Source organism: Cibotium barometz, chromosome 50, assembly GCF_041138505.1.
Source record: "Cibotium barometz isolate CiBa-2024 chromosome 50, ASM4113850v1, whole genome shotgun sequence".
Lineage (NCBI taxonomy): Eukaryota > Viridiplantae > Streptophyta > Polypodiopsida > Cyatheales > Cibotiaceae > Cibotium > Cibotium barometz.
The window spans coordinates 29,965,756-29,987,362 of record NC_141095.1 but is presented as its reverse complement, the minus strand read 5'-3'; the positions used below and the strand labels follow the sequence as shown (position 1 = coordinate 29,987,362).

General features: G+C 38.0%; 1 protein-coding gene across 1 annotated transcript; it reads right to left on the bottom strand.

Annotated features, from left to right (window-relative positions):
• Positions 1–4,419: 4,419 nt before the first annotated feature.
• On the bottom strand, positions 4,420–7,899 carry LOC147610017 (RING/U-box protein). Its single transcript, XM_086787333.1, has 3 exons — positions 6,775–7,899; positions 5,066–6,680; positions 4,420–4,944 (listed from the first exon to the last, which is right to left on the bottom strand). Exons 1-3 carry the CDS (start codon positions 7,825–7,827, stop codon positions 4,739–4,741), a joined length of 2,874 nt encoding a protein of 957 aa, XP_086643459.1. The 5' UTR covers positions 7,828–7,899; the 3' UTR covers positions 4,420–4,738.
• Positions 7,900–21,607: the final 13,708 nt, after the last annotated feature.

Genomic DNA, 21,607 nt, shown 5'->3' with positions numbered 1-21,607 from the left:
ATTGTAATGAAATTCTTTCAATTAATCTAGGATGATAATTCCTAGAATATGGTAGGAAGTCCTCTTTTTATGCTTTGAATGAGATTATTTTATGCATAATTTTTATAAAAATTTTGCCATAGCTCCGCTGCTATGACTGATAAATCTTAATTTTTCTAAGGGATAATGCTTATCATTAAGAAAATAATTAAAATAATCTCTAATTGGATTATCAATCCATAATGGATTGAATCATTAATATACATAAACTAAAAGTATAGAAAAAAGCCATTAATTTGGCCTCAAGCATAGCTTAATCTTGGGTTAAGGAAAAGCTTTATGAAAAGCTTGATTTGGATTGAGAACGGTTCATGAGTATGACCATTTCTTGAGTGAGAGAGAGAATTTACATAAAAATCATTAGAATTTAAACATAAATGAAAATTAACTTCAATGGCATTATGTAACTCTTCACTACTATTCAAACTTCAATAGCATTAAAAAAAACCATACCAATTAAACTTCTCAAGCTTGAGAGGGGTTGAGAAGAGAGAAACATTGAGAAATTATAGAAAGATCAATATTCACTAATTACCTTACAACTTGCTTGATTCTTTATTCACGGTAGAGGCCCCCAACCAATCAATTGGTTAAGTATGTTGATGGAGCCACTAATGGGGATTGAAGAAAGAGGGAAGCTCCAAAAACTAGTGAATTATTAAATGAATTCACAGTTTCTGGCTTAGGTGGAGTAGAGTAACGATGCATAAACACTATATATTTTTCAACAAGGGGGAGGCTTCTATTTATAGGAAAAATTGAGCTCCTAACCAAACAAACTGATTCTAGAATTTTCTAAATCAGTTTGGTCAATATTTGACCATTTTTAGGTCAGTTAAGCTAACTTTTTGGAACTAGACTTAAATGAGGAGAGAGGAGAGATGAAATATCTCAATTTTTATGAGTTTAAAACTCATTCAAGCATGTGAAATATGCACCTCCTTTAAAGAACTCCCCTTCCTTACATATGTCATATTTTTAATATTGCTCATAGTTTTTTACTAATAAACCTTGTACATTTTCAACTCTTCATCTTATGTGAAATATGCACCTCCTTTAAAGAACTCCCCTTCCTTACATATGTCATACTTTTAATATTGCTCATAATTTTTTACTAATAAACCTTGTACATTTTCAACTCTTCATCTTATGTGAAATATGCACCTCCTTTAAAGAACTCCTCTTCCTTACATATGTCATACTTTTAATATTGCTCATAATTTTTTACTAATAAACCTTGTACATTTTCAACTCTTCATCTTATGTGAGCATTTACTCATTTTTGGGTATCTTCTTTTTCAAATTGGATTTATCTCCTCCCTACACATGGATTGATGCTATTGGCCCATAGGAACCTTAATTGGACCATAATCCAAAAATTTCTGAAAATCTAGACCCTTAGACTAAGGTCCTTTATACACATTTCTAATTAATTCCAATTGCACATTGGAAAGTTCTTTTTTGAATTTCTGTTTCAGGGGAACTTATTTTAATAAGATGAGATAATTTTCTATCTAAAAATATTAAAAATCTGAATATTCTCTCTCTAGAATATTTTCTCTCTCTAGGTTAAAACAGTTAGAAACAAGTCTTTTATATTTCTGAAGAGGGATTGATTATAGAAGAAGATACTAGACATCAAAAAGGGGTTTGGGGGAGGAATCTTACAAGAGCCAAGAAAGGATACCGTGTATGGTCCAAAAGGATTGGAGGCAAAATCCAAGATCTAAAGAATCGGATCATGTACCCGCGTTTATTCGTAGCTTACTTTTCCCTAGTCAATCGGGCATGGAGCTTCAACCTCATGTCTTCAAGATGTCGACTATTGGACCACATAGTGGATTAGATTTAGTAAATAGGATGAGGCCTAGAGGAAATCTTCATGACATGTGGGTGCACTTTAATCATGTGTATAGAATGTTAGGATGGTCTACAATGGGAGCATATGTTTACGACCCTTTTCATTGAGAATTGTTAACAATTGCAGCATGTGAATTCAAGGTTGAGGATAGATATGCACATATAGAATTTGGAAGATGCTAAATGCAACTATGGAAAAGAGTGGACACGTGCAATTTAGTAAGTTTATAAAAACACAAGATTAGAAAAATTAATTTAAGTATGTGCCTTGCCAAGGGGAGTCTCGAAAGCTGTAGTCAAGGAAAGAGGATTGAACCGAAGATTTTGGACCATTCATCAAACTATGCCATGGTCAAAAGTGATGTGTTTTGGTATGCTTCTTCAGGAAAAGGTTACTCGTTGTGGTGCTTTCATTAATCCAAAGGGTGGGCTGCAAGAAGTAGGTGTACCTGCCTCTTGCTTTTGGGGTCGACACTCTTATCATGGTCGTGATGGTGGCAACTCCGGTGGGTTTACAGAGGGCTTTATATGGTTTTGTAGTTCCTATAACACCCACTGCTAGACCCCCGGGTATGGTCTGTGGCTCACTTCAGAGGAGATAGTAAGTCTTGACATAACAAGGTTTGTGCTAGAGATAGATGGGGCTAACCATGTCCTAGGACCTCCAAAGATGAGGATGACAGTCACACCTTGAACTCCAAGTTCTGCCAGACCAAAGTATAGGGGTGGGAAGATAGTTTGTTAGAGGAGCAATCTAACTAACGAGTTCCAAGAGAACATTAAGAAAGCCTCGTTCAATTGTGGCAGAGATTTTAAGAGAGGAGATCACTGAGGGCTCAAGGGCAACTGGTGTGAACTACTTGATCACAATATCTCAGTTTCCTAGTTGTTCGCGCCTTGACTTCCAAAAAAGGGAGGCTAAGCACGTCGCTTACTTGCCTTGCAGACACCTATACTGTGTTTTCTTGCAGGTGCTAAATATGGATGTTGTCCACGAGTTCATGCATCAACAAGCACTTACAAAGGTGGAGTTGTTTCAGGCATTGTCAAGCCGTCGTTACCATGGAGCAATGAGTACTACATAGCCTTTTACAAGGCTTAGATGCTATCCTGAACCAACTTTTTGGGCATATCCTCCAATTAATCAAAAGAATAGTCTCCTCGCTTGTATTTGCTACCCTTATTGCACTACAATTCTATTTTGACTATATTATGGACATCTTCAAGGATGGTGTGAAGGTGGAACAATTGTGTTCTATGATTTTTGTGTTAAAAGATTCTCTTTGGAAGCGTTCTATGTTTTTCTGTATTTCTTAGCTAAAGTGTGATAATTTAGTGTGTGAAGAACATTGTGCTATGGTATTCAATATTTTTCCTGTTGCTCGGCTTTGGAGTCTTCTTCGTTTTCGCTTACTCATGAATGGCCATCCTCAACACAATGGACTCCCCCATAGGCTTGAGGGACCTATGGCATCCCTTTTGACTAGTCATATGATAGGATGCTCCATTGTCGATGATCCATGAACCATCGGATGCTAAGGACTGTTCTACCTTTGTAAAGATTTCTTCTATTGCCACAAACATCTCCAATTTTACTTCATCATTGTTCCAAGACTTCTTTCGAGGCTTCAAAGTACCATTCTTGTCATCTGCTTTATTGTGTGTACATGATTTGAAGAGTGTTCAAGTCAAGAACGGGTCCACACCCTAAGAAACTGAAGCTCAGATGGACGAGACCATATTAGATCATGGTTACCCAAGAACAAGCAACCTTCTACCTATCATTACCAGATGGGATCCCACTTCCCAAGCTAGTAAATGGATTTAAACTAAAGCCCTACTTTGAGAAGATAGGATAACGATCCACTTTGTTAGCCACAAGATCAAATACTAGAAAAAGGGCTGTACAACAATCAAATAGAAAAATAGGGGTGGTAAGAACAACAATTCAAAATAGAAAAGCTACAAATTCAAATTACAATAATAATAGCTATACTTGATGTTTATGGGAGAGATGACTACCTGACAACGTAAATTACAATGTTTTGTTGTACCTGATGCTGACAACAAAAAAGTGGGTCAAGAATGTCTTTCTGAAAACTGCAATGGTGAATAGCTAAGATGCATCCTTCTGAAACCAACAACCTTGAAGAGATTGGGAAAGAACAAACTGAATTTTTTTTCAATGCTCTCTTAAAGATATCTGCTTCATATGGATGGTTTCTTTTTAACCGAGCACACCACTATTTAAAAAATTTGCATTTTCTTAAGCATTCTTCTTTGTATGCTGTAATAATTGGAATTCATATATTTAAACCAAAGAAAGGCACCTACTCACAAGTTTATTTTTTCATTTCACATGGAACTGATTCGTCCCTCGCTTTTTTTTTATACATTTCCAAATATCAAAATAGTTAAAATGGGTTTGCCTTCTTTAAAAAATTGGACAACCTATTTTCAAGAGGTTTCGCGAAGTTTCAGTAACATTTCCCAGCAACTTTCATTATCATGGATATGCGATGATAAATCATATCAAATTAAATGATTTAAAATGATCAAAATATGTGTTACTACAACGCAATATACTACCTTTGTCCATCCTAGAAACCCAGCCACCATGACCTGTGATGCTCTTGGCATTTTTACAACAAAGGTAATTTGTCAACAAAGACATCATAAATCGGTCAAGTAACTCCCCTTGCATGTGGAATTCATATGCACATGCTGTGTATACACAATTCACATGGAACGGGGGGAGGCTGATAACCTCTTTTGACTGATTTAGTCAACATTCCAAGAGGGGGGCAACCCATTCTCACTAGAGGTGGATGCCTGAAGTCTAGCCTGGCAGGACTTTGTCTTTGGCAATGCTAACAGCTCTCCCAACATGTTGATCCAAACATATATCACAACAGCTGGCAACAGGACTATTACCTTGGTTGTCAATGTGACCACAGGATAAACTCACAGATTCATTGCTTGAGTCGCAAAGAGCAAGCAAATTGTGTACTGCAGCTCTTGCAATCTGTTTGAACTGTTCTTTGCCTGAAACAAAGAACATCATGTTTTTGACATGTTAGTGATCAAAGAACTCCATATAATAACAAGAATAAAATTGCTTTCTCCATTTCCACTAGTTCATATGTAGCTAGATCTACAAGCATACCGAGTCCTTCTGCAAGATACAACGGCCAAATCTGTTTTTTGACCAGCTCCGTGAGATGAACTTTCAAGCCTTCATACGCAGGTGAAAAAGTAGCATTGCCTACATTGTTTCTCTTGGCAGCAGCGGAAACACCATGTTTTTCTTCCCTACTTGCGGTTCCTTTATGTGCATGAGTTCTGCTAGCATCACTACTTCCTATATGCCTGCTTGCGTTCACATTTTCAGGCTCAAATCCTTGCATGATAGTTGTTTGCTTTTCTGTTCCGATATTGTTGGAAATCTTTTCCAAAAGTTTCTCTTCTTCTCTCTCACTTGCAGATCCAGTAGATCTAAAAACCTCCTTAGGGCAGTCACGGGAAGAAGTCCCTGCTGCTGACGTTTGCTTTGTGCCTAGAGAACCACGTGGGAGCTCCTCCTTGCTGCCCTCTCCAGAATCAGCAGCTAAAGCTGGCACTGCAGATCTCAGCCTTTGCCTATCTTCCAAAGGTTGTCCATCACGATTTATTTCTGACACACGCTCAAGAGTACAGCTTGCCGCCAAGTTAGCATCCTCATCACCAATTTTAAGATTTGATGAAGGAAAAAAAATATTTGTCCTTGTATCCAAGCTTTTGGTTGAGATGGGAACACTATTTGTAGGCCTGCTGTTAGAGTTCACTGTGGCCCCACTACTTGTCTGCCTAGTAGAAACTGCAGGGACTTGATGAGAAACGACTGACCTGGGTTGGTGGGCATAATTGGTATTGATCCCGGCTGACAGGTTTTGGGCATGGCCCATCATCCGCCAAGCTTGTTCTAGCTCCCTTTCCCCTTGTGTAGAGGAATCTCCAGAAACCAAAGTCATTTTATTTTCTCCAGCTGAATCAGCAGAGGCTCTTGGTAGTAATGGCACGTCTCTACTGTCCAAGATCACTGGCTGAGGAGGAACTGTTGCTTGCGTTCCTAAAGCATTGAACTGCAGATCACCTGTCTGTATTCGGTCCCAATTACTGCGCATTACGTGGATCCTTTCCTGCAATCTTCGTTGCTGAGGAACAGTCCTTGCCGAACCACTTTGAGAACCTAAGTGTGGTGTCTCTAAGGCCTGCAACTGTTGATTAGGTGCAGTGACTGGGCTCCCCATTAAAGAAGATCTAGCTGCTTGGGACAGCCGTGGAGCAGCAACTGCCCTAACTCTGCCTCGACCTGATAATCGCCTCCAAAGTCTCCTCCTGATGCCCGATCGTACCCTTCTCCTCGGTGCAGAAGGTAGCGATCTAGTGGTGGAAGTCAACATTCTTTGTGGTCTTGTTCGACTTCCAGGATCTACTGACGCTACAATGGCTCTTATAAGGGAATCTTCATCTTCATCTTCTTCGCTTGAAGCCAAAGCCAGTTCCTCTCCCTCATCTTCACTGCCAGAGCTTTCTGCTATCAAGGCTTGGCATACCCTGCAAAACCAATCCCCACGAGGCACTGACCTCCCAAGGCCCACACAAAATGTGTGGGCCGCAGAATCACAATGATCGCACAATAGAAGAAGCCCCTCATCCCCTGTACCATGGCACTCCATGCAAATAACATCTGCATAAGGATCCTCCACTGGCAGATCTTGATCTTCTGGAGGAATGTAGACCTGCAAAAACATCCATTCAAAAAAATACCAATGGACATGAGAAAAGAAAGTCAGTAGCAAGCTCATAGTTTAGCTTAGGGAAAATTGTGGTTACCTGGTTTCGAAAGGGGATCCAAATAGTTCTTGTTCGGTTGGATCCGGCAATGCCAGCTTTGACAATGGTGACAAAGCGTTGTTTGCACATGGGGCATCGCGACTCCACCTTAGACCACTCCATGATACATTTGAAACAGAAGAAATGGTCGCAGCAGTTGAGTTTACCCCTTTCAACCAAAGCTTTCTCTGACAAGCAAACTCCACAAACTACTGCAGCTTCTTCTCCTTCTTCTTTTCCTGCTCTTCGTCTTGTGTCCATCATTTGTGTTTTCATAAGGGTTTCTGCTTCTTCTTTCTCTTCCAAAACCTTCTCTTTCCCCTTTCTCTTATCGGTTTCTATGCCTTCGCCTGCATTGTTGCAAACTGAACCTGTGCCTGCACTGTTTCCTGCAGAATGGCTACCTCTTTCCTGTTGATTTCTTAATTGGAAAGATGACTCGCCTCCTTTCTGCTGCAGAGAATCAGAAACCTGAACCGAAACCCCACCAATGGAGCCTCCCACCCGCCTTGCATCGAGAACCTGATCATAAACCGTAGCCCTGGAACCTTCCGGCAGCAGGGCGTCTGAAATCTGGCCAGAAACCCTAGCCCTGGTCAAAGGTCGGGTAGCGACTGCACCCTGGTCAATTTCCAAAGCCATTTCTGCATCCGCATCGAAGTCCTCGTCTGATGAATTCTTCTTACAGCGCCGGCGAATCCGAGACGGACGAGATGTGCGATTTGTAGAGCGAGGGCGCGAGCTGCTTGGCGGCCGACGCCTGCTGGAAGCTGCAGAAGACCCTAAATTTGTCTCAGAAAACCTAAGATCCGCATCGGCGACATCAACATCATCTTCTTCCTCTTTCTCCTCTTCTGCTTCATCGTCTGAAGAAGAACTGTCATCTTCTTCGCCAACGCCAAAGCTGCTGTCTTCACCATCGCTGTCTATCTCGAAGTCCTCATCAGAAGAGGAAGCGGTGCGGCGTACGCGGGGGCGCGAGGGCCTTCTTGCTCTCTTGCGGGTAGAACGTTTACGTTTCTTTGTCTTTCGTTTTCTAGCAGCGGTAGGCATCTCGATGCAGCGGCATGGCCAAGGCACGAAGGCAGGGGCAAGATATAGCGATCTCGCCGTACCGGCCCTAGGACCTTGCCGACGGAGATACACATCGTCCGTTTGATTTCACACGGCCGCCGGACACGCTGACATGTCAACAATGCGGACAGGTCGCTCAGGCCAACTCCCGTTGAAAAAAAAAATTCTAATTTCTCTGTTTTTCATTAAGATTAAAGCTATTTGCTTATAAGGTAGATGATATGTACATCTAGTTTGGATGGTGTTTGTATAGTCATGTGTTAAGTTGATGGTGTACGGGTCCATACCCATGTGTATATTAGGGGATTTACACATTCGCCCTGGACTTTCAGACAAACAGTCTCCCTCGTCGATCTTCTCTTCCCTAAAATTTGAGGGGAAATAAGAGCAAAGAGTCCTAGGAGTGATTAAACACCAAAGACTCCTAGGAGTGATTAAACACCAAAGAGTCCTAGGAGTGATTAAACACCAAAGACTCCTAGGAGTGATTAAACACCAAAGAGTCCTAGGAGGGATTTTCTAGGACTCTTTCATCGGTAAAGTATCCTTGGAGACATGATGATGGTCAAAAAATGGTCATAACTCTCAAACTGTAGCTCGAATTGACGAGCTATAAGTAGCAAAAACAAGGGTCTATTTTTAGTGCTTTATCGAAATGGGATAAATATAAACTTTGGGATTCCTCACCAAAAGAGTCATTAGTGATGGTAAAATAAATAATCAATCGTAACTCTGATCAACGATCTATAAAAAAGCAAAAATGTTATATTTTTATACTCTATCCAATCATATAATAAAAATAAAATTTTGAGAAATTTTGACATCCAAAAATATTAGCTGATCAATCACTAGGGCCATCAAGTCTCTCTCCCTTCTAGACAAATGAAACTCCTAGGTTAATTGATCCAAATCCTTCCACCAGTCCTAACAGTCATTTAGTCTTTTTAATCCTTTATTGTTCAACTTCTTTGCAGAGGTGGTGTCAAGTAAACCTAGGGGAGGGTTGAATTTGTGTGTTCATCATACCAAGTTATGCATGTAGCTTCTATGTTATAGAGCTTCTATACATAGAAGCTTCTTTGCAGAAGTTATGCATGTAGCTTATTATGTATTAGGCTTTTATGTGTAACAAAAAATATAAAAAATGAAAAAGTTACAATCCATGCAAGGGTACCATATGCTTGACAAATAAGGGAATGATGGTAGGGGTCCACATGATATGCAAAAGAAGGCCCTAAAAACAAGAGGGGTTTTTTTTTGTCAAAAGAAGATCTCTCTATGCATATGGAAGAAGAAAAATTTGAAAAACCCAATCCACTTGGGGGCCACTATTCTTCTAGGAAAAACCTCTAACTATGCATTAAGCTAAGTAAAGTCGTCAGTGCTCAAAATTACATTTCTTTCTTCAAAAAACTATACACTTTCTCTAAGGAACAATGCTTGTGGCAATGTTTTAAGCTCTTAAAAAAGAATATATAAAAAATATTATAAACAAGCATTTTTTTACATAAATTATACTATCATAAACACAACAATTTAATGCCTTTTTTTGGTGCAAAGAAGTACACAAAATACAAGATTATTATTAATAAGCTTGGGGTTTGGTATGGGCCCATCTCTCTATGGCAAAACAAGAGACTTGTATACAGAGATGAGGGGAGGAGAGAATCATGTTGAATGCTCTAATAAGATATGGAGAGTGTGTTGGGGCTCTAATAAATGGAAAAAGAGGTGGAAGTTGCTGTGGAAGAGCCAAATGCCCAGAAAGTTTCAGGCATTTTTGTGGAGGGTCTGTATGTGGACACTACCAATTGGATCTAAATTGCTTCACAAAAACTTTACTAATGGATGCTGCCCCAGATGTAAAACTGCATTGGAAGATGGTAAACATGCCTTTTGGGATTTTCCAGCCCCATCAGAGGTGCATGGGGCAGGATTGGAAAATGGGTTGGGCAAGGTCTAGGAATCCAGGGCTAGTGGGGGGATTGGTTACTTGGAAAATGGACATTCAATGATGAAGTTGCAAGGTTATTGTTCAACATAATCAGAGCATGCTGTTTGTGGGAAATCTGGATTACTAGAAATTCTATTGTTTTTTAGAATGCTTCTCTGGTTGGTGTTGATGCGACAAATGTAATGCACAAATGTATTTGTATGTGTTGGTATGTGATTAATGTGAATAAACTGAGAAATGAGGGCTTGGATCAGGCAGATGAGCATCCCCTGACTCATGCCTTATTCTGGGAAAATCTCAAACTTAGTGGGGTTTCCTAACCCATGATTCATTTTTGCAGGTGTATGACATTCAAGGAGGTAAAATCAGATTGCCTAGGTTTGGTCCTAGGACCAGAAGGTGGTATCACAAGGAGAAACAAATTGATTACACTTTTGTAGCATTTATAGAGAATCTAGTTGGGACCAGGCCCACAGTAAAAAATCTGGTCTAAGAAGGGGGACATTCTAAAAAGATAGAGCCCAAGGGGGTGTACCACTGAGGCCATGATGGAAGCTTGCATATTATTGGGGTATCAAATTTCATGGGGGCGGTCTAGTTTTTTGTTGGAAGATGAGAGATGGGCTTTACTTTGTAATCTTTTAAATGAAGTAAAGAGTGAAAAGTGCCTACATTTAATATTCATTAAGAGTTTATGCACAAGATCTCAATTCATTAAGAGTTTATGCACAAGATCTCTATGCATAAGAACTCAATTTATAAGAGCTTATGCCGAGAGCCCATGAACTCTATGCACAAGATCTTGGGCATAAGAGCTTAGTATAAGCTCTATGCATAAGCTCTTATAAAATAGATCCATATCATAGCTCTTATAAAATAGATCCATATCATAGCTCTTATGCATAAGAGCTATGCATTAATACTATAATTTAATAACTTAAACATAAGAATTCCAAAGATAAAGAAATATCTATTTTATATCAATGAATTTATATACATCAAGGATATCCATAAACCATAAATGTTATTTGCATAATAACCATCACATCCCTAATACAACATCCAGTTTCATTATCAATACATATCTGATCATCCAATTTCAAATACAATAAATAAATAATTGCTAAAATCGTCAAGAATTACGTGAGAGAGTAAATCGCCAAGTTACGTGTCCATCCAACATAGGGCTCACTTCAATGATTGCCTGTCCACCCAACCTCCACACTTGATATCATGGTCATCCTAGGTATACCTCCATCTAATCATGGCCAAACTTTGGGTGCTAATCCCAAAGAGCCAAAGTAATAGTCTCTTTATGAAATTGGCCAACATGCATCACAATCTAAAATCCATTATCACATGATAGCATGATACCCTTCTATCATCATCAAATATAAAAATATCATCATCATCAAATATAAAAAGTCACACCAATGCTCATCCAAACGTATCCATACAATAAATCAAGCAATCCATCCATTTGATGATAGCATGATACCCTTCTATCATCATCAAATATAAAAAGTCACACCAATGCTCATCCAAACGTATCCATACAATAAATCAAGCAATCCATCCATTAATTAATCATATCTTTTTACCAAGAATTACATCCAACCATCAATCAAATCTCCTCAAGATCTAAAAATCATATCAGATGATCTATCCAATCATCAATTAAACTCAAGCAATCATACCAAGAAATTTAATCATCACAAGCTTTCTCAAAATTTATATAATAATCCATAACGTAAGTGTAAGAGAACTCCCTTCAAATTAAAATATGGTCATTGTATATGTCATCCCCAATAGGTCGTGAAAGCAATAGATGTAGCCATGGACATCATAAAGTCTGGAGGTCCTTCTTGGACAAGAACATGACCCCTTCTAGCCAATTGGAAGTTATCATGGATTGGTTTTCACACTGGTTTGTTGAGGTTCATGATCAACATTGCTATCCATACTTGTGAAAAACATCTTTTATTACTAACCAGTGTAAAATCCCATGGCACCCAAAATAAACTTTTTTCCCCATTGTACGCATATGGATGCTCTCGAGCTTCACTTCTTCATTCATAGAAGATTTACTCAAGTCAGTATTCAAAAATTAGATCCTTTTGTGAGGCCCTAACATAGGCAGAACAATAGACCTTTTCACCGACAAGGCAATCAATGCCAAAGCTTGAATATTATGTGAATCCTATCTTCTTTGGTCAGCAATAGTTTGAGGAACTTGATGTTGGATCTGTTGGCCATGACCCCTTTGAGGAGTAAGAGGAGCAATTGTGCCAGGGCAAGGCTCGCCACCACTGACATGACCCCATAAGCCCTTTGCAACAAGGACATTTTTTACCATAAAAACTCCACAAAGAGTAATTTGAGCCATCTAAAATTAAACCTAATGTTTTGCACTTTATCTTCCACCCTTAGACTTTACAATTTACCCATTTAATCTTAGTTCGAATAAAAGTGTACTCTTCTATTGATAAATTTTACAAAACCTAATGCTTACACATCCTAGCACATTTTATTTACATAAAAATTAATATTATTTAATTTTCTTAGATTAAGCCATTTATTTAAGTTTCTTGGATTAACTCATTTTAAGTTTAATTTTCTTAGATTAAGCCATTTATTTTAATTTTCTTAGATTAAGCCATTTATTTAAGTTTCTTGGATTAACTCATTTTAATTAATTCACAATATTTACTAATGACATTTTTCTCTTTCCAACCTTAATGTATACAAAGGGGGAAAGGGAAGAGGGATGCACACCTTCATATACCCTCTCATTTTTTATGCATCCAACCACTTCCACATGCATCGAACTCTGTTAACTCCCTCATTTAAGATGGCTAGAGTTTTCTATTAGTCTTTAAGCTTATCTCCTTATTTTATTTGTATTTCACACCTCAAAAATTAGACCTAATGTTTTGCTTTTTACCTTCCAACCTTATACCTTACAATTTACCATTCAATCTTAGTCCAAATAAAAAGTGCACTCTTCTATTGATAAATTTTGCCAAGGCTAAATTCTTACACACTGTAACACATTTTATTTGCATAAAAATCATTAGTATTTAATTTTCTTAGATTAACTCATTATAATGTTAAAAAAATATTCCTAATTGTTTAATTAAAAAAAACTTCACTAATAAAATAGAACTAAAATCTTACAATAATATTATACAAACGAAAATTTATCAAAATATTTTACTAAATAAATAACTTAGAATTTAAAATTATGTGTTAAAACCTAGAAATATTAAGACTGAATATATACTTTTTATATTATACCTTAATTAAATCAAAATAAATAAAGTTATCAAATATTTATTAATCATTAATATTTTAAATAAAAATATTTTTTTATATTTTAAATTAAAAATCTTTCAAATAATTATTATTTCAAATTTAAAAAATAAAATTATTAATTACAACATAAATATTATAAAGGTTAAATCTTTTCCTAATTATTTAACTAAAAAATTACTTAAAAAATAGAAATAAAAGGATTTTTAATATTTTAATAAATTAAATTTATTGATTGAATAACTTAGAATTTAAAATTATCAGTTAAAAACTAAAAGTATAACAATGAAACATTTAATGTTTTAGATTATTTATAATATAGCATAACTAGATAGCTAAGAATACTTAAAAAATGTAACAATTTCACAAAATAAGAATCACTAACATCTTAAATGAAAAGAAAGTTTTCAAAATAATGAATGAAAAAGTGCTAAAAATAAACTTTTTTGATTAGTAATAAATTAATATCAATACTTACAACTCTAAAAATAAATATACATTGTTTAAAGAAAATATATATAACATCTACAAAAATCAAAAGTAAGACTACGCAGAGTCCAAAACAGAGTACATTGGTGGGCTTTGCTAGAGAATTATGGGAGGTGGGTCTAGACTCTAACCAAGTGGTTTCTTAGGTCCAGAATCAAAACCTCCTATTTACCCCATGAGGATTATCTCATGGAATGTGCAAGGTAGCCCCCCACCGTGGACCACATCCCCTATGCCGTCATCCCCCTAGGAAGCACCTTGTTAAGGATCAGCTCCACCCTACCATTACAGGTGGACCTATAGATGTTGCTCTTGTAGGAGTACAAATTGCATATGCTTCAATGTGGTAAAACTGGTAAGATCCTTTCTTGACATACCTCATGTTATTAGCCATGGTGTTATCATACTTGCGGTACATTGGATTATGATTATGCAAGATGGATAGAAGTTGGGTATCTCGAACATCTATACACCTAATGTATGAGGAGAGAGGGTGGCTCTCTAGGGGCACTGCCACTATGAGACGTAGGTTGCGCTTTAGAGGGAATACGAGAGTTCACTTGGACTCAGTTCCCTTGGATCCCAGATCTTTTGTCCACTATTAGGGTGAGTTATAGGTGGCCATGGCTAGGCAGACTGAGATTGCATTTCATGGCATTTTGGATTCACATGGGTGGCAGATACAACAAACCATTTTTCTCAGCACGTGGACCTATACACAATAGGGACAGTTTAAGATGCTCGTAGAATTTTAGAGGAGATTTTCACACCAATCCAAATAAGGTGAGGAGTATTGCCTCGAATTTTTATCTAACCTTGCTCTGCAAAGACCCACTCTTTGGATAGAGATATTGCATAACAAAAAGTCCAGGAGTACAAGCACAAGCTGATACGTGTACCTATTTGGATGCCCCCTATTCGAAAGATGAGCTGAGACATGCTTTGCATGCCCTCACAAAAAGCAAATTCCCAAGGGATGATGTTATCTCTCCATCCTTCTTTTTGTAGTTTTGGGATTACATTGGTGATGATGTTACTACTGCTTTACAGAAGATGTGGTGTATTGGTATGGAACCCCCTTTTTTCATGGAGGGTCTTATCCACCTTGTCGTCGTGAAAGGTGGGGCAAGACCAATATTGGACAGTGGAACCCCCTTTTCTCATGGAGGGTCTTATCCACTTTGTCTTGAAAAGTGGTGACATGACCAATATTGGACAGTGGAGGCCCATTCATTTGCTTGGATCCACTTACAAAATCTTAGCGAAGGCAGTATGAGTATGAAGCTTCAATCTGTTCTTCAGAGAGTTATTCATGATACACATAATGGTTTCCTCTAAGGAAGGAGTATTTTTAATAATATCTTTTCCTTCTGGAAGCTATGGAGTAGGCTAAATCTAGCCAACAACCCCTTGCCATTATCTTGCTAGACTTTGAAAAAGCTTATGACAGAGTGGATTAGGACTTCTTGGAAGGCACGATCGCATGGATAGGTTTCTAGATCAGAGGTGTCTCTTGCATGCATAGGTAGGCCCATATCTTGCTAGACTTTGAAAAAGCTTATGACAAAGTGGATTAGGACTTCTTGGAAGGCACGATCGCATGGATAGGTTTCTAGATCAGAGGTGTCTCTTACATGCATAGGTAGGCCCATAGCATAGTTTTGGCCTACGGGGGTGTGGTGAACACTTTTAGATTTCCCATTCTGTGAGGCAGGGGTGCAAACAGAGACTATGGAGTTTAAAGCTTTTACCCTTATAAAATTAAATCAATAGATGTTTTAGTGAAACACACACACACACACACACACACACACACACACACACACACACACATATGGGTGCCAAATTTTAAAAGACATTAACTAATTAGTTGAGGTAAGAGCGACTTTAGGCTCAAGGTAGAATTTATTTATAGGTAAGAGCGACTTTAGGCTCAAGGTAGAATTTATTTATTTTTCGTGTGACCTTAGACTCAAGGTGGATTATTTTTTCGCTTAACGTTGAGATTGATCTCGAAGGATCACCACCGACTTTAATCATATTCACTATGGGAGCTTCACAATAAGCTTTATAAGCTCGTGTTATATGCACATTATGTGTGCATATACTAGGAGGCTAACCCACATTAGGCTTGTGAGCATGGGAGCATGGGAACAAGCTCTAGTGGAGCATGGGTTAGGACTAACCTTAAGGGTTAAGGTTAGGGTCACGCATCCAAGGGTCACATATGGGAAATGAAGAGTCAAGAGTCACTTGAGAGCCCTCCTATATAATAGGGACATGGGACACACTCAAGGGAGGCTTAGGCTATGGTCTCTTGTGTAGAGGACCATATCTACTCACCTACCATTGCACACTATAGCTACATGCTATTGGATTGGAGGTATGGGACATCAAGGTAGAGGTATGATGTATCTCATTTATAATTCATGTGTGCATCCCTTGGGCTCGGGGGTGGTCAGGTGGTTGAGTTTATGCCTGATTTATGCATGTTTATGCAAAACAATTATCTAGAGAGATCTTAGGGTTTTAACAGTGGTATCAGAGCAATCTCTAGTTAATTGTTGTTGATTTTTTTAAGTAAATTTTAATATTTACTAATAAAAATGTTATTTTGTTGATTTGTGTTGATGATTTGCAGGTGGATCGTCGATATGGCGATTGGAAGGCATGTTACAACATATCAATGGGCGAATCGACGTTGCGAGGGAATTTCGTGAGTTTAATGCTATTTTTCCTATTTTTTATGGTTTAGAATAAGCATTAATGGAAATTTTTACAAAAATACCACATATTTTATTGTGGATATTTTTGGTAGAATGGATTCCCTAAATTTCTAAAAATTTTAGGATTTTTTTCTAATTTTTTAGAGCATTTTTTAGTTAAAAATGTATTTTTTATACATTTTTACGGGTTTTTCCGCGGGTATGCGATCAAATTTCTGTCGATTTTCTGCTGAAATGCAGTAGGGGACAGCATGTTGATGCATGAAATGCTCTCCCGTGAGGGTGGGACCCTCTCCGCCTCTCAATTCTGATTTTCCCATGTGAATTTCTCTTAAAAGGGATTTTTTAAATTAAACATTAATCATAATTAATGTTAATTATGATTAATTAATTAAAGCTTAATTAAAAACTTTAATCAAAAGATTAATGTTAACCTCTTTGTTAAGAGAGAGAGAGAGAAGGAGTGGGAATTGAGTGGAGAAGATGGAGAGAGGAGAGTAGGAGTGGAGATGGAAAGGAGAGAAACTCTCCTTCATTTCTTCTACGCACAGGCGGGAGGGGGAGCTGCGTAGCAGAAGCAGCAGCAGAGCAGAGCAGGCTGGTGGCAAAAAAAAACGCCCCCCCCTAAAAAATCAAAAAACCACTAAGCTTAATAAATCTTATTAATATATTTTTTTATTTTTTAAAAAAAATGATTTTTTTATTAGAAAAAAAAGCTTTTGAAAATGTTTCAAAAAAAGCTTAAAAATTAGAGAAAATTTGAAATTTGAGAAAAGAAAATCCTCAAAAAATTTCAATAATTTTTTTCTTGGTGCCTTTTGGCTTTTCATCTTCTGGAAAACTTTTGGCTTTTCATCTTCTGGAAAACTTTTGGCTTTTCGATTTCCCGAAACCTTTTGGCTTTGCGAATTCCGAGAAATCTTTTGACCTTCTGTATTCTGGAAACTTTTGACCTTTCACATTCCAATTTTTTTTGTCTTTTCATTTTCCCGAAACTTTTGGCTTTCCGTATTCCGGGAAAACCATTGGGATTCCAAAATTTTTTGACCGTTCGTATTCTAATGCATTCGGGGTTAATTAAAAATTTTAATTTTTTTTTGAAAATTAGTGAAAAATTAGACAAAGGTTATTTTAATTTCGAGAAAATGTGGGGTTGGTGTTTGGCATGTGGTGTGTCCATTCGGGCGCCCGTGACCATTCAAATTCCTTTAAAATATATTTTTTGACCCAAAAATTTAAAAAATCCATCAAAATTAAAAAATTTCATTGAACTTGAGAATTGTCGGGTGGAATTGGAAATTTCGTGAACGATGGGATTCTCAGGAAAAATTAGGAATATTCTAGAAATTATTTTTAGAAATCTTAAAATTTGGTATTTATAAAATATCAATGGTATTTTGGCAAATTAAATTGCTATTTTTTTTGGAAAAATATAAGTTTGGAATGCCATAAGATAGGCTTGGTGGAATTCAAAATTATCATATTTTGAGGCCCTAGAAAATTAGGTAAAATTAGGAAAAAAATCATGATAATTCTTTTTCTCGAGAATTTAATATTTTTGAGGGTTATTTAATGTTGAAGTACGTTTTCTCGTGCTGACATTAGATAAATGCGGGTTATTTGTATATTATTTATACGATTGTACCTCGTATTAGTAGTTATTTTTGTTTGGATTAATTCTAAACGATGTTTTCATGATTTTTTACCATTATTTAGCTATTCTTTTTGGACATGTTTCTTAATTTCTTTTGATGGCTAGAATAGTGTTACATTCCCGTAACGCCGCTTACGGGCATTACCACAAGAGGGGACGGCCTCTGGCTCACCACCCAGCCATAGAGAAAGAATGAGGATTGCCCTCATCCCCCAGGCTATATAGTGTGTGGCCTGCCGTCCACACTAGCCTGGCCGCCCATGACTCCGCATGGGCGTCCTCTCCCACTGAACCCTGGACATGGCCATCCGGTCTGCCGTCGGTCACAGGCATTACAGCCTACGTGACATTACCCCCCCCTTAAGAAGAGTTTTCGTCCTCGAAAACAAGCTGGGGAAACCTTTTGGAAATTGCACTACAGCGTTCCCAGGTTGCTACTCCTCATCCCTATCTGTCCATTTAACAAGTACCTCCTGGTACACTTTATGTCGGGTTTGTCTGTCACGATACTATAGAATCTTTTCAGATTCATGTGGTATCTTTGGTGGCTCTATCAAGTCCACCAAATCTCTGGAGAAACTGCGTTCTCTAACCCGTGAACTGATTTCTTCAGTTTACTGACATGGAAGACAGGATGGACTTGAGAACTCTCCACTAACTCAAGTTTATATGCTACGTCCCCAATCTTCTTAAGGATTTTAAAAGGACCACAATATCTCGGAGAAAGTTTATCACACTTTCCTGTTTTCATGGTTTCTGACTGCGCAGGAACCTTGAGAAATGCAAAGTCACCTTCTGCAAAGGTCACCTTTCTTCGTCCTTTATCCACATAAGTTTTAGCGCGATCCTGAGCGCTACGAATGCTCTCTCGTGCGGCTCTGAGCATATCATTCATATCTTCAAGGAAATCCTTGACAGATTGAATCTTCTCCTTTTCTAGGCCTACAGCCATCGGAGATCTCGGCTGGAATCCATACATTAACATGAATGGTGTAAATCCAGTCGTCGCTGAATGCTTGGAGCTGTTATAAGCAAACTCCAATATGGGCAAATATTCTTCCCAATTTGATTGCTTCTTATCAACATAAGAACGCAATATATCCTTGAGTATTTGGTTAACTTTTTCAGTTTGACCATCAGACTCCGGATGATCTGCCATACTCATACTGAGAGTAGTATCCAGCCTTTTTGAAGACTTCCCTCCAAAAATGACTGTTGAGAACTTTCTCTCTATCCGACACTATATCTGCGGGCAGGCCATACAGCTTGTAGAGATGTTCAATAAAGAGTTTTGCCAACTCTGGCGTTTTTACAGTTTTCTTCGTGGCAATAAACTTTGCCATTTTAGTTAACCTGTCCACTACCACCCACACCGAGTCATTCCTTCTTGGGTAAACTGGTAATGAAATCCATGGAAATGTTTCCCATTTCCCTTAAGGAATCTCCAGTGGACGGAGTAGTCCTCCAACCTTAAGACGTTCATGTTTATTGACCTGGCACTTACTGCATTTCAGCACATAAGTCTGGACGTTCTTAAACAAACTAGGCCAATAAAACTGTCTTTTTACTAGTGCATAGTTCTTCTGAATCCCAGGATGACCCGCACTTGGACTATCAAAATTATACCCCGAAGGCTCGGCTAGCCTCTTCGGACTAACTCTCGCTTCGCTACCCGCCGCACCTACGGCCAGTCTCTCCGGCGGACTAGCATTACGTGCCGGCGAGGAAGGTGGGCGAGGCTGTGACAAAGTGCGTACGCGTACAGCGCGCCAGACCTCTGTAAAGACAGGATCATGCTCACACAAGCCATGATCATGCTCACATAAGCCATGATTTGGTATTTCAACCAAAACCTTAAGGCAAATTTCATATTTTGATTTTGCATCATGTCATTAGCACAGAAGCTAATGTACTGGAGAGCACTCTAGTAGCGCAAGTTTTTAGACCATGCTACTAGATATTTGTAGACTACACTACCATGTTGCATCACCAACTTGTTAAAACTTCTCCTTGGAAAGCTCTACGATTATAGGAGAAATAAACTAGAGCCAATCTAATCATGCATCACAAGGATTAGTTCTAAAGCTGAGAGATACTTTCTCTCTTAGAGTAACATCTTTACACAAGCATATGCTCTAGAATCTTGTTGAATTTCTAACTACCATCAATCTACCGATGGTTAAACTTTACTCTAACTCAGAGCTTATGGCTATATTTGAAAATTTCCTTCAAATATAACAATCAAACTTCCTATCTCTTATGCCATACTATATCTGCGGGCAGATCATATAGTATGTGGAGATGTTTGATAAAGATTCTTGCACCACTACGGGTGTCTGGAGTTACATCCAATCACTTACAATTCTTTGTTGCTATTACCAGACACATCCCTTCAAGTATTGTCTAGACTCACACAACTATTCGAGTTTATGTGATATTTGAGGATATATGTTTAATATTATATGTTATATTCTTGAGTCCTTCCAAGAAACTTTTAAACATCTTGCAACAACGAAGATGTGGTATAGTGTCTACGCACATATGGTGGTACTATTGATAAACTGCTTTGCAATAAATCAGTGGTTTCACACTTGTAACAAAGTGCTTCATTGTTGCATATTATTACCCTTCATAAGCGGTTACACACTTATGAATCATTTGGGTGGGTTGTACCATTTATCAAGAAAATTTCAAACTACTAATAACCACATTATCAATCCACAGATAATGACTGAGCTTGCTGTGAAGCCATAGGTTGCTACGGTAATTACACAAGCCCAATGTCCCATTCCATCGTACATTCAATATAAATGCAAACATCACAATACTTCGTGATGATGAATTTAGGAATTTCATCCTATCCCTGTTTGGTGTTGGTATGAAGTATAATTATGAGAACATTATTTGCTGCCTCCTCATTATAGCGGCAAAGCTACCTACCCATCACAAGTGGCAATCTCTACCAAGCTATAACCAATGACAAGCAAATAAATGAGTACTCTTGTAAGAACTTCATAACCATATCTCACACCAAACTCATAATCACTACGGATTAAATGCCAGGGCTTGCAAAATGGAATGTTATCTGATAGGTAGAGGGGATCATCAAACTACGGATGACCTTGACAACTCACTAGGACTAGTGATGTGTAACTTTTAAGTTATTCCACTCTCCTTGCTTATTTCATACCATCGAACAAATCGGTCCCTTGATTTGAGCAACGTCAACATATTTATGAGTACCTCGATACTCATGGATTGTGGTTCGGTAATTTAAAATGTTGATCTAGAGTATCTTTCACTCGAGGATCTTAATTTTATTAGCAGCTATGTATTAGTAGTGAGTAACTACGTACCCACTATCATCACACTAGTAGCTCCATACTAGTCTGTGAGTAACTCCGTACCCAATGGCGTACCTCCCCCGAGTGGGAGTACCATATACAGCCATCTATAACAAGATGCTTAAGTCACTTGCTGTGCTAAGAAGTGACTACACAAATTGACCCCTCCATTGCACATTGCAGTACAATATCTGGTATTACAACACAAATTTTTGGACGTCCTTATCATAGAGGTCAACTTAAAAACTAGTGCATAGGTCTTGTGGAGTCTCGGTTGACC

Bases quoted from the DNA above. Each gene is read 5' to 3' on its own strand.
- LOC147610017 (XM_086787333.1), bottom strand. From the start codon at position 7,827: ATGCCTACCGCTGCTAGAAAACGAAAGACAAAGAAACGTAAACGTTCT. The intron at 6,681-6,774 runs GTAACCACAATT...ATGTTTTTGCAG, and splicing joins GGATCCCCTTTCGAAACCAG to GTCTACATTCCTCCAGAAGA. The intron at 4,945-5,065 runs GTATGCTTGTAG...TCTTTGTTTCAG, and splicing joins GTATCTTGCAGAAGGACTCG to GCAAAGAACAGTTCAAACAG.